This window comes from Triturus cristatus, chromosome 5_2 (assembly GCF_964204655.1).
Source record: "Triturus cristatus chromosome 5_2, aTriCri1.1, whole genome shotgun sequence".
NCBI classification, from domain to species: domain Eukaryota; kingdom Metazoa; phylum Chordata; class Amphibia; order Caudata; family Salamandridae; genus Triturus; species Triturus cristatus.
Genome location: NC_140588.1, coordinates 499,029,351 through 499,047,330, shown reverse-complemented (window position 1 = coordinate 499,047,330; position 17,980 = coordinate 499,029,351). Strand labels below are relative to the sequence as shown.

The window sequence follows — 17,980 nt, the reverse complement described above, 5'->3', positions numbered from 1 at the left end:
CTCCCTCCCTTTCCACTCAATATGCCTCTTCCCTCCCCTGTAAAACTGTATGCTGCCTATTGTCTCTGCAAACTGTCCCATGATATGATTAGATCATTTCTGAAGCATGTAAACCAGAAAACTATGTAACCTAAAACCCCATACTGAATCCCCCCCCTCCAAGCTACCCTGCACCATAGGTCTAAAACTACCCACATCCCCAATTTGCAGAGCACCTGTCGCCCAATAAACAATCAATTTGTGATGAGGCCGGTTTACTCCGCCTCCCTTAACACCTTAGCGACGCCATCCCTGCCCTCTGTCCTCCAGTTTTGTATACAATGCGTGTTCAAGTTCTGTGCCACTGTGTGACAGCATGACTTACATATTCGTCGGGTACAAGGGGTCTGTACTGCTGTTCACGGTACCCAGTGCACCAGTTACCTTCCTGGACTGTCGCCAATCTGTGCTTGTTGCTAGTGTTCATTTCGGCGTACTTAGTGTCCACACTACTTTCCTGTCATCTTCATTCCGAATGTTGGACTCACCAATCTTGAGCCTCTGGACCGCTTCTCGCCGTTCTCTTCCTCTCTCTGCCTGCTGGGGGACCCCGGATTCTGGCTCTGATCTCCGCTCCGGTCTCTTCCTGGGTGTTGGTTTTGTTTATTGACTCGCCCTCCCTCCAGCCAGTCTTGTACCTCCGAGGGGGCCATGAAGTACCATGACCTGCCATTGTCTATCACTCGTAGCTTTGGGGGAAAGAGCATCATGTATTTAAGGCCCTCCTCTCTGAGGGTTCGTTTTACCACTTCAAAAGTGCTTCGTTGTTGTCAGGGTTGGAATGAAAGGAGTTCATAAACTCCATTGCGCCACTACTGTCCTCAAGGAACCAATTTTGAAAAGATCACCTGCTTGAAATAAATGGCGGGTGATCGTTGCTCAAATAAGGCAACCAGTCCTGTAATCCCAACAGGGAGGAACGTTTGGTGGTCTAGTTTCTCGCGCCTGGTTCCAGGCGCGAGGTCTTTGTGGTAAATAATTTGATTACCGGGACTTAATTTGATACAGAAAAATAATAAAAATAGCTCAGTAAAATAAGAGGCAAAATCCGTGATATTAGAGGTTAGGAATGGGCTTTATTCCAATGGACGATTTCGAAATCGTGGACTCCAGGTTCCATCACCACGGAGGCTCAGGAAGTGAAGTACATACTTTATTGATAAGTAATCACTTTTATACAATAGGCATTACAGTGAAGCAAATGCAGGAGGCGTAACAATTGATAGTAAAGATAAAACATACATGCGTAGCAAAAGTGGGCGTAACCGGGTGTAACTAAAGAACGTCATCAGGTATGATGTCATAATAGGGTGGTTCCATGAAAGAATTTTGCAATGTCAGCAGAAATATTTGGCAGAAATGCGCGCGCAGCAGCATGACGTATGATTGACGTACGACTAGGGGGTGAAGGGGATTTGACATTTAACTCTACATGTGGCGACAGATGTCTGGAGGGTCAAGTCAACCTAATCCCAAATCATATCTAACATCCTATGTTTAAAGAACTATGTTATCTAAAAGAGAGGTCTCTTAGAGTAGAATCTTATTCTATACTGACTATACTGACTGTTAGTGCGTGTACAAGCGTCTAAGTGTCTACACTAGATGCGAGGGCAGAAGTCTTCCATAATAATAGGGCTATGAATTACTTGCATAAAGACAGAGAAGCCGGGCCTTTGCTCGGTAGCTGGAAGAATGTTTACTTAAACTACTAGACAGGAATGCATTGGGCAGGGAGTGGAGCAGATAATTTCGAAGGTGAAATACAGTTTTTGGCAGGCAACAAGCTGATGTCAGGCACCGTGAGCTGCGCAGGGAATGAGACAAAGTTCATGGTCACAGATGCAGGCTCAGACTGGAGCTTTCAGAGGCAGAAGGCAAGAAAAGCTTGATGACAGAATCAGGGCCTACTTGCCTGGACTGTAAAATGGCATAAGTGAACCATATAAAGCTGGTGGCCTTTCATACTTAGGAATGGAATATCCGGCCTATTCATGGCGGATCGAAAAGAGGACGTGTTGACGGTGGACGCACATGTGTTTGCGTCTTCATAACTGGAACTGGAGGGAACATACATGTACTTATGATTCATACATGAAACCGTTGGGGTCCAAGATAGGGGACATAACTGATCATAAAAATCCATATTTCCACATAAACCAGAAAACTATGTAACCTAAAACCCCATACTGAATCCCCCCCCTCCAAGCTACCCTGCACCATAGGTCTAAAACTACCCACATCCCCAATTTGCAGAGCACCTGTCGCCCAATAAACAATCAATTTGTGATGAGGCCGGTTTACTCCGCCTCCCTTAACACCTTAGCGACGCCATCCCTGCCCTCTGTCCTCCAGTTTTGTATACAATGCGTGTTCAAGTTCTGTGCCACTGTGTGACAGCATGACTTACATATTCGTCGGGTACAAGGGGTCTGTACTGCTGTTCACGGTACCCAGTGCACCAGTTACCTTCCTGGACTGTCGCCAATCTGTGCTTGTTGCTAGTGTTCATTTCGGCGTACTTAGTGTCCACACTACTTTCCTGTCATCTTCATTCCGAATGTTGGACTCACCAATCTTGAGCCTCTGGACCGCTTCTCGCCGTTCTCTTCCTCTCTCTGCCTGCTGGGGGACCCCGGATTCTGGCTCTGATCTCCGCTCCGGTCTCTTCCTGGGTGTTGGTTTTGTTTATTGACTCGCCCTCCCTCCAGCCAGTCTTGTACCTCCGAGGGGGCCATGAAGTACCATGACCTGCCATTGTCTATCACTCGTAGCTTTGGGGGAAAGAGCATCATGTATTTAAGGCCCTCCTCTCTGAGGGTTCGTTTTACCACTTCAAAAGTGCTTCGTTGTTGTCAGGGTTGGAATGAAAGGAGTTCATAAACTCCATTGCGCCACTACTGTCCTCAAGGAACCAATTTTGAAAAGATCACCTGCTTGAAATAAATGGCGGGTGATCGTTGCTCAAATAAGGCAACCAGTCCTGTAATCCCAACAGGGAGGAACGTTTGGTGGTCTAGTTTCTCGCGCCTGGTTCCAGGCGCGAGGTCTTGCTCAGCTGTGAAGTTCCTCGGTAGAATTCCGAACCGCGCACTTCACCAACCGAATTTTCGAGTGAGGAGTACATTATTGAAGCAGCGTTTAGTCAGGCATAGTTAGGATATTTATTCTTGCTAAGCTAAGGCGTAGGGTAGTGCGTTTCGCAGCGGCGGTAGTTACATAGAGGTAGCTTTAGTTAATAGTTTAAGAAAAATTCCAAAATACAAAAAGAAGATTTGATTACTTACCGTTCTCCAGCTGGTCTGGGGTCCTCCTGTGGATTTACGACAGCTATAGGACACACGCTCTCATGAGGAAGAAAGAAATAAGTGATTGATACAACAACTAACAAGTAAGAGAGAGTGTGAGAGAGAAAGCGACTATAAATAAATATTGAGTAATTGCTAGAGAGAACGTACTAAGTTTTGTTTGTGGTTTAGGACACCAGTTTTCAATTAACATTAAAAGAAGATAGAAGAAGAGAAAAGGCCTTAGACAAATTGGGTAAGGAAGATTAGATGAAAGACATCAAGGAGAGTCAAGGAGGGAATCTTTGTAAGTAATAATTGTGTGCTTTCTATTACAGTATCTCCACATTAAGCGATAGGAAGAGAGTGAGAAAGAAAGAAGGAAAAGGCGCTTTCAGAAGAAAGAAAAGCGCGAGTGAGGAGATCAAAAGAAAGTCTAGGCAGTCTCTTCTCTGTCCACTTCCCCTTTTCCCTAACAAGGTTCACACGACAGCCAGTAAATTTGGGTTTCGTGGGACGACCTGGGGTGGGAATTGAGAAAACCTCCACATTCTGCTCCCGGGAGTTTTGGCTACAAGTGAGTACAAGAAACCTTGACAGTTGCTGCTGCACCATCAGGTGGAAGTCCGGGAAGAATCTCAGGACAGTATTTTCATAAGGGAGGTCTCCATGCGCCTGTGCAGCATGCAGGATAGCATCTTGATCCCTATAGTTCAGGAACCTGGCTATGATTGTTCTGGGTAGCGCCCCAGTTTTTGGTGGGGGGACGAGGCGCTGAGCGCTCTTTCTATCGAGAAGAAGTTCGATAATCTTTTCAGTTTTAGTTGATTTAGTATGTCTTTTAAGAAGAGGTCCACACTTGGGCCCTCTGCCCCTTCCGGAACCCCTACCACTCTTATATTATTCCTGCGGGCCATTCCCTCTTGATCTTCCATTTTCATGGCCATTTGTTTATGTTGTTGGGCCAGATGCTGTACTCGTTCTTCCAGTTTATGAGTGGTGGACTGGAGTTCCGTGATGTTTGTTTCGGCTGTAGTGACTCTCTCAAATGTTTTATGAATGTCATCTCGTATCAGGTTAATTTCTATAGTGACTTTGTCTATCTTAGTCTCTGGGGTTGTGCCTAGGACTTGGATGGCCACCATTATCGCTCCGAGTAATGGCTCTGTAGCTCCCTCCTTTTCGCCACTTGCTCCATCTTCCTGTGCCGATTATCGCGGGATCGTGTATTTATCCAGCCTGTTGGATTATACTGGGGGAGCCCCTTTTGGTTTCATTATGGCTGACTTTTCGGTGTGCTGCATTGCCTCCAAGGTTGTGCACTATAGCTACTCCCTTCCTCCCTGTGACTTCCCCTACGTGTTCACTCTCAACCCGTTATGGGGCACCCCAGTCCTTCCTTTAGCACCCCCTGAGACCAATGCCAGTGCGGCCTGTTGGTGCATCACAGAATGCCAATGGTCCCTTGTATACTCCTACTGTCACCTCTGTGCTCTCCTCCGGTAAATGCGCAATGATTCTGCCTTCACTATTGCCCCCAGTCTCTGTACACTTCTTTGAAGCCCGTGAGAGGGCCCCTCCTCGGTCAGCCTATTTTATTCCTCAGGGAGCTCCCCCCAGACCCAGGACTCACCGTTGTGTTGTGAGCTATTTTCGGCTGCAGGTTAGCCTCATGACCGGTCTTGGATGTCGTATGGGCGGCAATTGCCGCACCTTCTGCCTTGGCCGCCTCCTGTGTCGCTAAGGGGGGGTCCATCCTGCCCGCCAGTGCACTTCCGCATCACTCTCTGTTGTTGGGGGCCATCTCCCTGAGTGCCCCTTCAGCGTTGCCTCTGCTTCATGTGGGTCCCATCCAATTTGCAGACTCTTTCTCCCTCATTTCCCTTGTGGCGGGCAGCACCCCCGCCCCAAGTATCTTACCGTGTTTGGGCGGCCCACTATTATCACCGATGTGAAAGGCCCCACCACCTCCACAGCCCAACCTGGATTAGGTGGTTTGGGTTCAGTTCACCGAGGGGGTCCCGACTCCTGCCTTTTTCCCCTACGGTAGCTCTCTTTTTGGCCTGCTATCTAGATGTGGTAGCCCCTTCACCAAAGTTTCTCCTCAGCGCTGCCGCCTCTTTGTGCGAGTCACGCACTTGTCATGGTCTCCCATTCCCACCCTCCACTTTCGTTCCTTACTCGTGGTGGGGGTGTTGATTTGCCCAAAGATTTCTGTTGTCGACTCCGGCTGGCATGCACCTCCCCAGTGAGTCGGCCTCCACTCGATCTCTCGTCCCGGCTTTAGTCTGTGGTACACGGCCTACCATCGGTGCGGGACGCCGCTTGATAGCGTCTCCAGCTTGCTGCATATTCTAGACGCTTGGGTCCGTCGCTGTTTTCCTCGCTTGTTCCGAGTCCCGTATTCAGATGCCTAGCACCGGACTCGTCACTTCTCCTTTGCGATGCTGTAAGTTTGCTTGCTTTCACAGTATCTGCTGGATTAATGTTGGATATTTCGGGTGCTGGAGGAGGCTGCTTCGGAGCTCCTGATTTACACTGCCATCTTGGCTGGCGCCAAACCACGCCCGACTGGATCATATATAGTCTTGTAGTGATTCGGGCTTTCTCTTGTCCCTACCCGATATGCTATGTTTGCCGCCTCATTCTGTTGCTCATTTCCAGGTGGTGAGACATTAATGGCAGAAGCAAGAGTATGCAGTTCCTAAGGGGTGGGGCGGGGAAAGAAACAGAAGCCAGGTGTCCAGAAATTGGAAAGGTGTGGAGAATGATGAATGTGGAGTAGCTCCAGTTTACAGCAAGGGCCCTCACACACCCAGGAGGGTGTCATGCTTCATCATCGGGCAGCTCCTCGTTGGGCCCGCGCTGCAATGCCCAACGGGCCCCGCGAGTGGGCTCTTTGCCAGAGGTCTTCTAATTTTGCCGATGTGAAGTGATGGTGGGGCATGGGTGTCAAGAGTAGAAATGGGAGGGAGTGTGTGTGGATTAAAAATAGCAGTAGGAGTCCTACACAATAATTTTATTAGCTGGGTTCCTACGGTACACTAAAAACAGAAGACTATAAAAGTTGTGGCTGGAGAGGGGGATATACACCCTCTCAAGCTCTAAATTATGTGTGTCAACATGCTTCATGCCATATACTGTCCATAGGATCTCGGCATTTCGTCAGGACCATAAGCTCCTCGTCTACTCAAGTGAGGACGGTGTGAATAACTATCTGTCAGGTACCATCCGTGGACTCATGCGGTAGTCCTGTGTGATAGAAAAATGGGGTTGAAATAAATATACCTTCTGGGATCACCTAGAAGGTGGGGGCTAATTGCTCCAGCCGTGACGTTTGGGGAACTCGCAATACGGCGGTGTGAGACTTATCCTTGACGGCCAGACACCTGATTCTCACCATATTGTGAGTTCCCCCAAACGTACCTGCTGTATAAATGTATACAGTGCTATATGAATATCTGTTTGGGCTCCTACACTAGTTGGTAAATGTATCATGTAAGATGGCTGCCACATTTGCTCATTGAATTCTCAAATGTATGTCTTATGTCCATTTGCTCTGAAGTTGCCTGTTGGTCTCTGTGTGGTATGTGTCACCTATGTGTCATCTATCACACTGTTAAGCGATGTGTCCCATAACATAACCACACATTGATGGTCCTTATGGACAACATGGAAACATGTCCCACATAAGATCAAAACAAAGACAATTTCCTTTCAACCGCGCACACTACTCAGTTGTCTTCAACCAGTTGAGCGCGAGCTACCAGGAGCTCCCAGACACCTTCAAAGTAGCTCGCAGCCTTGAGTTCATCTTTAAATAGGCACAGGGTCACTTTTGTTTAACATTAAGGGCAGGCTGTGTTTGCTTTACATTATTATCATAATAAGCAATGCTCAGTCAGATTTATGGGCCAGGCTGGGTCACAGAGCTGAAGAACTGAAGCACTGAAGTATTTAACTCTTAAATGAATGTCCTTGTAAACTCAATATTGGAGCGTGTGAAAAAATAATGTTTTTGAATGCTTTTAAATGGGAGAACATTTTAATGAAAAGTTACCTTCATGATTAACTCTTCATTTTAATTTTCTCCCATTTCAAAGTGTAGCATTTGTAGCTTCCCAGTGGTCAGTAGACATCGTGCCATATTTGTAACTGAAAAATAGTCATTTTTGTCTAATGGGAGAAATTTAAAGTGAAGAAAACTTTTTCTATAAAACTTTAAGTATTAATGTCTTTCTCCACTTTCAATTAAGCCAAACACCTCTTAATGTCTTATGAAACATGTTTGTTCACTTAAAATTCCTCCCAGTTAAACAAATGTATTTTTCTGTTATAAATATGGTACCATGTCTTCAGGCCACTGGGAGAAAGATGTTTGGTTTTTGTAAATGTGACACCTGGAAATGGGGAGTTTTACAGAATCCACATATAGTGAACTCTTCAGTTTAATTTTCTCGATACAGTGCCATATTTATAAGTGAACAATACAACCATTATTTTAGTTGGAGGAATTTAAAGTGCATAAAAATGTTCCATACTCTAAAAGTGTTTGCAGAACATTTTTCTGCACTTTAAATTTCTTCCATTTGTGTTACACATGTAACGTGTCACATATGGCGAAAGGTATGTCCTTTGCCACAAGTACATACGATACAGTCTCTCAGTTACCCGTACTCATATATCCCATTCATATGTACTCATGCTCATACATCCCGAAAGACCACCCTCTCACTGACACACATGGCAGCCTTGTCATAGTGCCCCTAGTCAAAGTATTTAGTTCAACCTTAGGCGCGCTGCATTTTGCGATGCAGCGCGCACAAAGGAATTCGTTTTATTTATTTAAATGTGTACTTACCTCCGTTCATCCATATTCCGGTGTTTACATTTCCCCACCCTGCCCCTCCCCCGCCCCGCTTCACTGCCCCACCGAACTCCCTCCACGGACCGCTACTGGGGGAGGCCACTATTAAATGACTTTAACCAGTAATGTCCTGCATTTCTACATTCACTATAGAAATACCAAAGCAGTTTGGCAATGCTTTTTTTTTAAATAAAGATTTTGCACAGTATTCTAGGTAACATGTTTTGTGTTTAGGTTTGAACTCCAATTTATTGTAAACAATGATGGCTATAACATGGACATGACTCAATGATATTTAAATCCGATCCAGTTTTCCTAGGCTTATATATCTATTATTTGACATGGACAGTATGCAGCTGCCATCTTAATTAAAGATCTGATAGCTTTTTTTGTTTCAATCATGTTATTGATTTGAGACTTGTATAATTTTTTTTTAAATAATTCCACATACCCATGTTCTGTTCCTAATCCCTTTCTTTGTTTCCCAGCTCCTGAAAAAGAGTTAAGTTTCCAATGATAGGAGGGAATGTCTGTTGTGATGAATTTAAAGCAAGTGTGGGCTACTTTGCACCTAAATCGCAGTTTTATGAAATAAGTTACTGCTACGTTATGAGCTAATAACATTAATGAAATTCCACTTAAGGAACCCAAGTAATTTATTTCTGTGAGATTAAACCATATTTTGGCAAATATTATAGCACTAGTGATGTGTTTATTGTTAATATTGTTGTGCTTCCGTTTCAGAGCTGCGCAGAATGTCTTTATTTAAAGCGCGAGACTGGTGGTCCTGCACACTTGGAGAACAGGAGGAATTTGACCAAGGTTGTTTATGTGTGGCGGACGTTGACAACAGTGGCAGTGGACAAGGTAGACACACATTATAAAACTGATGCACCTATGCTGATCTGTTCAGAACAATGGTTGATCAACGTCTGATGTTTAGCAAATGATGGAAAAGGGTTTTTGAAATTAGGAGTGTGGAGCTGTGAGGTGAGTGAGGATTGTCAAACTGTGCCTCTGTTGAATGTTGTGGGGTTTCATTTTGAAATATTTAGGTTCCGGTTCACTCCCTCATTGTATGCTCATATTGTACTGTTGGCTTTTTAGGAGAGGAGAGGGGTAAATTTATATATAGATATTTATATTTATATTTTACTGGGGTCCATTTGTTGCTGAGCTATTCGTCCACTACCTGATTTGCTATCTGCTCAGTCAAAACTGACACGGCACATCTTGTTGGTACTAGCGGTGAACAACCTTTACAACGCAACTGTTACAACGCACTACACTTACAACGAAATTCCATTACATCGCATACTACCTTTACAACGCATACCATTACAACGCAATCCAACACTTACCCTACTGTTGCACCCCCTGGAGTTAGAATAGTAATTTTTACCCCTATACTATGCGTTGTAATGGTATGCGTTGTAAAGGTAGTATGCGATGTAATGGAATGCGTTGTAAAGGTAGTTTTTAAACATGCGTTGTAGTGTCATGCTATGTAATGGAATGCATTGTAGTGGATGTTGCGTTGTAAAAAATGCGTTGTAAGTGCATGCGTTGTAAAAGTGTGCGTTGTAACGACATACATCCGTACTAGCTAATGCTGACTAAATGGGCATTTTATGCACACAATGCGCATTGCTGATAGGCCGAACACAGGGTGAAAAGTGACCGAAGTTCGCTTGGATACTGGATGACACAGTTACCTGTTGCCTCTCATTCATTTTGCAAAACTAATAACCCCTGACCCTGCTAGGTAGGTCTCTCCCCCTCCGCACAGCACCGCCTGTGTGTCCTTGCCCCAGCTGCCGCTACTGAGGAGCTCGAGGCCCTCCTCCACCCGCAGGCTACCACCTGCGCCTCATCCCTGGTGGACAGTGGTAGGCCGTAGGTTTGTATCACCATCTGTTTCTTATTGCATTGCCTTTATTGTTATTTGGTGTCTGTGACTGCTGTTGTCTGTCTTCCCCCCGGTGCCTGTACCTGGTCTGAGCCCTCTTTTTCCTTCTGTTCCCCTTGCTGTCCCTGTGTTTCTCTGCCCGTTTTTGACTTCTGTTCCCTTCGCTGCCCCGTAATTTTGTGCCCGCTTTTGCCTTCTGTTCCCTTCGTTGCCCCGTGTTTATCTGCCCGTTTTTGCCTTCTGTTCCCTTCGTTGCCCCGTGTTTATCTGCCCGTTTTTGCCTTCTGTTCCCTTCGTTGCCACGTGTTTCTCTGCCCGTTTTTGCCTTCTATTCCCTTCGTTGCCCCGTAATTTTGTGCCCGCTTTTGCCTTCTGTTCCCTTCGTTGCCCCGTAATTTTGTGCCCGCTTTTGCCTTCTGCTCCCTTTGTCGCCCCTAACCGCTCCCGCTCTGGCCGCTGCGTCCGCTGCGGTCCCGCCCCCCTGACCAGCCATTCGCTGCCCTTGCCCTGGCTCCCACCTCTCCATATTTGGCGGCCGCGGCGCGGCCACGCGCAGTGGGTGTGCTGCTGGCACGCCTAAGGCAAGCCCTTCTTCGTCCGTCTGCGCCTGGACTGCGCCCATCGCCATATCCCCTGGTCCCCGCGCCCGCCACGACGACCGCCGCCGCTACGATGCCAGCACACTCTACGCTCTCAGCTCCGTACCGACCCACACCTGCTTCAAAGCCGCCCCGAAACGCACACAGGGTCCCTTCACCTGCCGGAACTGCAGCTACACGAGCCTTAGAGCCGCCGAACCAGCCGCCAAGAAAGGCCACAATCACCTCAGATGCATTCTACTGAACACCTGCTCTGCACGCAAACATGCCGTCGAGCTCTGGGACCTGCTCGACACTTCATCCCCGGACGTCGCCTTCCTGACAGAGACCTGGATGAACAACTCCTCCACACCCGACACCGTCATTGCCATCCCAGACGGCTACTGGATCACCCGCAGAGACCGCGCCAACGGAGTCAGAGGAGGAATCGCCATCGTCCACAAGAACAGCATCAGGGTCTCGACCAGCACCGAAGACACTCTCAGCACCGCCGAACACATGCATTTCCAGATCCACACAGACCCCAACTCCACCCTCAGAGGCACCCTCGTCTACAGACCCCCCGGACCCGGACTCCAGTTCAGCGACTCCATCGCCGACTTCATCAGCACGCACGCCCTGACCTCCACCGACTACATCCTCCTCAGAGACCTGAATTTTCACCTTGAGAACAACAACGACAGCAACTCCACCACCCTGATCGATAACCTCGCCAACCTCGGACTGAAACAACTCGTCACAACGCCAACCCACTCTGCTGGCCACACGCTCGACCCCGTCTTCTCCTCAATCTCCCACGTCTGCTTCAGCCACACTACCGAACTCCCCTGGACCGACCACCGCTGCGTCCACTTCACCTTCCAGAAACCTACCACACACCACCGCACCCAACAGATCCCCCGCCGCTGCTGGAGCAAAATCACCGAAGACCAACTACACGCAGACTTCGCTCTCAGCCCACCCACCTAACCCTACAACACCGACTACGCTGGCCACAGCCTGAGACGCTGGATCGAAGACTGCGCCAACACCCTTGCCCCGCTGAAGAAACCCCCCTACAGAGACACCAGCAAGAGAGCCAGCTGGTTCACCCCAGAACTCCTAGCCTCCAAGCGAGCCTGCCGGAAACTAAAGAAGAAATGGCACAGTGAGCAGACTCCGAACAGCCACGCAGCCCACAAGGACGCCACCCGCAACCACCATCACCTCATCAGGACTGCCTAGAGGACCTCCTTCAAAGACCGCCTCGACAACAATGCACACAATAGCAAGGAGCTCTTCAACATCGTGAAGGAACTTTCCAACCCCAACCCCAGCTCCAACACCAATGACATCCCGCCGTCGCAAGCCCTGTGCGACTCCCTCGCCGCTTTTGCCACCGCAAGATAGCAGACATCCACGACAGCTTCAACACCCAGACCGCCACAACACACATCAACACAACAGACTCTCCGCACACCATCGACCACGACCCCCTGCTAGCCTGGGCCAACGTGAGCCTCGATGACCCCATCAAGATCATGAGCACAATCCACTCCGGCTCCCCGTCAGACCCTTTCCCGCACAACATCTTCAACAAAGCCAGCAGCTCCATCGCACGCCATCTGCGCAACGTCATCAATCTCTCCCTCAAGACTGTGACCTTCCCAGAGAGCTGGAAACACGCCGAGATCAACGCCCTACTCAAAAAACCCAAGGCGGACCCAAGAGACCTCAAGAACTTCCGGCCCATCTCTCTGCTTCTGTTCCCGGCCAAGGTCATCGAGAAGATCGTCAACAGACAGCTAACCCGATACCTTGAAGAAAACAGAATCCTGGACCCTTCCCAGTCAGGGTTCCGCAGCAAGCACAGCACCGAGACTGCCCTAATAGCTGCCACCGACGACATCAGGACCCTGCTGGACAACGGTGAGACCGCGGCCCTCATCCTCCTGGAGCTCTCCGCCGCCTTCGACACTGTCTGCCACCGCACACTACGCGCACGCCTCCACGCCTTAGGGATCCGAGACAAGGCTCTGGAATGGATCACCTCCTTCCTCTCCGGCAGAACTCCGAGCGTCCACCTCCCCCCCATTCCGATCCGAAGCCTCCGAAATCAGGGCTCTTCCCTCAGCCCGACACTGTTCAACATCTACATGGCCCCGCTCGCACACGTCGCCCGACAGCACGACCTCAACTTAATCTCCTACGCCGACGACACTCAACTGATCCTCCCCGTCACCAAGGACCCCATCACCGCCAAATCCAACCTCCACGAAGGAATGAAGGCCGTCGCCGACTGGATAAAGATCAGCCGACTGAAGCTGAACACAAACAAGACTGAGGTCCTCATCCTCGGCTCCAACCCTTCAGCCTGGGACGACTCCTGGTGGCCGACGGCACTGGGGGCAGCCCCGACACCCACCATCCCACGCACGCAACCTGGGAACCATCCTCGACTCAACGCTCTCCATGACCAAGCAAATCAACGCCTTCTCCTCCTCCTGGTTCAACACCCTTCGCATGCTCTGCAAGATCTACAGGTGGATCCCGACAGACACAAGAAGAACAGTCACCCAGGTCCTCGTTAGCAGCAGATTTTACTACGGAAACGCACTCTACGCGGGAGCCCCGACTAAGCTCATCAAACGACTGCAACGCATCCAAAACACCTCTGCACGACTGATCCTCGACGTTCCATGCCACAGCCACATCACTGCCCACCTGAGAAACTTGCACTGGCTCCCCGTCAACAAGAGGATATCCTTCAAGCTCCTCGTCCACGCACACAAGGCACTCCACAAGACCAGCCCAGCCTACCTCAACAGACGACTTTCCTTCTACATATCCAACCGCTAGCTCCGCTCCGCGGACCTCGCTCTCGCAACCGTCCCTCGCATCCGGATAACAACCACCGGCGGAAGATCCTTCTCCCACCTCGCCGCCAAGACCTGGAACACCCTCCCACTGAGCCTACGACAGACCCAAGACCTGCTAACCTTCAGGAGGCTACTCAAGGCCTGGCTGTTTGACCAGTAGCGCCCCCACCCCCTCCCAGAGCCTTGGGACCCTCGCGGGTATGTAGTGCGCTCTACAAATGATTGATTGATAAACTGCATCTGGTTTCCTTAGGATGTTGGCAGAAGGCAGTGGGTCTTCTTTGAAATTTGGAAGGGCATATCAGAGCTCCAACTATGAACAAACTTTGGCAAAGGAGGAGCTTTGACGTTTTCATGAGTTACTATTGACTATGCCAGTGCTTGTTTGTGTTCTGGGGAGCGATGGTAGACAAAATCATCTGAATTCAAATAGAGGCTACGGAGAACAAGCATTGGCAAAGCTAATAGGCCTTGCTAGATCTATTGGCTTTCTGGATTATTTTTTAAGCCTAATTGTACAGCAGCATGGCTACTTTGTGGCATGCCTAAAAGTAAACAAACAAGCATTGCCATAGCCAATAGAGTCTCGCCTTTGGGACCTTATAAGTTTTAGCCATGCAGCACATTATCCTGGGTGCAACAACATCTACTATTACTTCACGTGCCACTGGTGACCGGCCATGCTGTGGCTAGGAGCAGTGCAGCCTGTGGGTCCTGAGCGTGACAACAGTGCCATTAATTTGTCCTCAAACGTTTCGTTCTATGTTCGCACTGGTCACGTTTCATAATTATTATGAATAGAAGCCGCTGGTGAATGGAAGTGAAAGGAAAAAGAGGATTAGGTAAGAAGAAAAACAAAAGGAGAAGAAAGAAGGAAGTTAAATTAAAAGTAAGCGAAATAAAAGAATTAAAAAACAAAAACCAGAAGGGGGCACTGGAAGAGAGATGCAGAAGGAAGGGAAGGAAATAAAACAACAAAGAAAAAAAATTGGAAATGAAAGATAAACAGAAAATGAGAGTAATGTTTTTTATAAATAAATGATTAAAAAGATAAGACTAATATGAGGGAAATGAAAGACTAGAACCGTTACAGAAATGAAATAAAACAAACTGACAGAAAGGGGAAACAAATTAAACAAAACAAAGGAAGCAACCAAGAGAAACCGGAAATACACGGAAAAGAGGACAAACTGAATATAAGCTGTGAACAAAAGATTCATAAAATGAAAGAATGAAAGAATGAAAAAGGAAATTAAGAGAAATGTGACGAAAAGAAGCTAAACAGAAAGAGAAGGAATGACAGAGGAAAAAAGAAGAAAAACAAAAAGGAAAACAAGAAAACAACAAAAACCATTTAATAAAGGAGAAAAACTAAAATCTGTGGGAAAAATATTTAGAGGTTAAAACAAACAAAGAATAAAGAAAAGCATAACGTGAGTATGAAAGATAAAATAGTATACACACAAACATAACATTCTCAAGCACATGTTACTAAATACTAAGCATTAAGCATCTTGTAAGAGTTTACTGAGAGCCAAATGGGACAGTGTATAGTTTCAATGAGGCAGGGTGGTAAAGTCTTAGAACACAACAACAACGTTACAAAATAAGCAGACATCGTGTACAAAATCCACCTTAAAAAACATGTGATGCATTTTATGAGACACGGCGAGGGTGGTGTGGGGTGAGGACAGGACTGAGGCGAATAGAAAGGCTGTCTAATGCTGGAATAATATGGGTGCCGGTGGGCTGAGGTGTATTGACTGAGCTGTGCCTGGGCTCTTGGAGGAACAGTGGTAGTGTCAGGACAGAGATACACTGACTGAGCAGTACTGACTGCACAATATGCTGGTCCCAGTGATGGAACGGGGAGTGCCACGGGTGGACTGAGGTGCATCGAGTAAGCTGGAATAGCAAGGGGTGCAGCAGGTGCAGTGGCACAGCAGCTGTGTCTGTTTCACAGGGCTGGCCTGGGCCTTGGCAGTCATGACATGACATGTACCGGCTGAGCTGCGTAGACCAAGTGCTGGGGTGCTAAGGGTGCAGCCGATGGGGCACAGGCTGACCGAGGGCTGTGCAGGGTGCCAACACTCCCACAGCTTGGGGAACTGCAGGTCGGGACTGGAGTGCCCAGGCGTGGTAATCTGGAGGCTGCAGTGGTAAAACAGCAAGTGGAGTCCCCTAGTAAGGTTCACCGCCAGAGCTGCTTGTAGACCCCTAAACCGTGACGTGTAATATATTACACGTCTGTACTATGAGTGCCCTTGTGCTGTAATCGCAAGGTCACAAGTTAAAATGCTATCAAGGCCAACTCATCCTTTCATCATTAAAAGGTAGGTTAACCGAGAAACATTAAATGACGTTTTTAATTATGTAATGATGACACCTGTATTTATTTACAGCACTTTGCGGTTGCAAAGCTATACAAGCATTTGCAATGCAATAGGTCTTGCATTTACGCGAGTTTAAGTTATTGGCATTGTAAATAACATTTGCAAAAACAACAGTTGATGGACAGAATGCAGAACAATGTCATACATTCACCCCAGTACAGAGATCTGGGCCTAAATCCATCGTTTTTTTGCTCACCATGCCGTTCCAGTTTGAACCCAGCCAACCTTGTGTGTTTTGCTGTTCGCCCTATGTGGGAAGGGTATGCCCAGATGTGGGTCCCGTGCTCACTACGCCACTGGAGTCAAGCTATCCTGGCTGAAGAGGGGTGAAACCCCAAAACAGGTCCTAGGATGCTTGATTCCGGTCCAGGGAAGACATGGCTTGGCAGTTCGGGCTCGACTGTTCCCATGAGGCACAGGGTCAAGACTGATTTGCATATGGCCATGTCTGAACTGGGGTGGCGTTGTGAGCAAAATAACGATGGATTAAACCCAGATCTGTGACTGGGGGTGAATGTTTTGCCAATGTGCAACATTCCGTCCATCATCTTGTGTGTTTTATTGTAAATACCAATGCCTTTTATTTATTTTTTTAAAACAGAAACAAAAATAGAAGGCCTTGTCATTTGCAAAGTCAATAGCTCAAACTCACGTAAATGCGAGACCTATTGCATTGCAAATGCTTTTTACATCCAGTGATCAGAAATGTATCCGAGTTTCTACCAGTAAAGTTAAGAGCAATGAAATAGGTCCCGCTTTTAACTACTACCGGGTCTGAGGCTTGAGGGGACCCGGCCTACTGAAAGCCCTGGTTTAAAAAAGGTTTTGTGATCAGGTTTTTTGCGTAGTTTCCACGTAACTTCATCTGTGCAATTTCCTCTCTAATATATCTGCAGAAAACGGTGCGTGCACAAGCAGGGGACGGAACACAATCTGTACACAATAAAACATTTTGTGTACAAAGTGCTTAGCCGGGCGCAACTATCGCCTGCACCCGATTTTCACTCCACACAGGCCTCAAAATGCAACCCCTCAATATTGTGTTCATTTTTATATGTCCTATATACAATGCAAAAAGCTATAGTGGAAAGCAATTTGCCCTGAAATCCACAAACTCATTGAAAATGCCTGGATACTTTCGGTGGCATCTCTTCTGCACTTCCAATGTTTTTTCAGTGGGCATGGGGGAGGAGGCAAGGAGGGAAGAAGAGGAACTAGCCTAGTGATATCCATATTTAGATTACAAGTTCCCTAAACAAAACTTTAATGGGAGACTTGCGCACTTAAGAACGGAAAACTTTGAGAGTCACGTAGAAATGCAATATGTCTCCAGCAAATATTTACGTCCTACAATGCAGCAATCGCGTCTTTTTTAAGGTGTGGCAAAACAACATGGGGGTGGAGGGCTAGGGGGAAGAGCAGCTGACAAAGCTATGATGGTTTATATGAGAAAAGTAAATGTTTTCTCTCTAATTGTCATTGTTTTCCCTACAGTTCTTGCTCCTGCACATGTGGCGTCACATCAGAGAATTGTAAATAAGCCGTCAACACAAACATCGACATACTTTTTTTCCCACTGGGCTGGCAAAAAAAACAAGCGTTTCCAACTTACCCATTTTGTGCGTGGAGTGTTAGCGTTGTCTCCTATCCCACCTGGTGCGGGGGAGGCTCTGGGGCTCCCTCCGACCCTTCTCCAATGCCCAATCCCTGCGGGTCTGCCTCAGCCCAGGTCCATGTCCGCTACAAGCTGTGAGACAACAGACAGCGGGAGGGGGGCGGGAACGGAACACGGGGGCGGGGGGATGTAGAACATGGCCAGCGGGAGGGGGCAGCGGGAAGGGGGTGGGAACAAAGGGAACGGAAACACGGCCAACGGGAGGGGGCAGCGGGAGGGGGGTGGGGAACAGGAAACTGACGCGACAAAGCTTCTGATAAGAAGCTTGGTTGCCATGGAAAACGGGAAGCTATCGGCACAAGATGGTGTAGGACTGTTTACAGTCCCACGGATACGCGCATGCTGTTTGCAAT

The 17,980-nt window shown here is 47.8% G+C and overlaps 1 protein-coding gene across 2 annotated transcripts in view; it reads left to right on the top strand.

Annotated features, from left to right (window-relative positions):
* The window catches only part of BBS9 (Bardet-Biedl syndrome 9), a 1,933,935-nt gene that overhangs the window by 47,686 nt on the left and 1,868,269 nt on the right, over positions 1-17,980 (top strand). For both annotated transcript variants that reach the window (XM_085607489.1, XM_085607490.1), the window contains exon 2: positions 8,938-9,060. In XM_085607489.1, coding sequence (XP_085463615.1) covers positions 8,949-9,060 — 112 coding nt within the window. In that variant the 5' untranslated portion in view covers positions 8,938-8,948. The remainder of the gene's footprint in view (positions 1-8,937; positions 9,061-17,980) is intronic.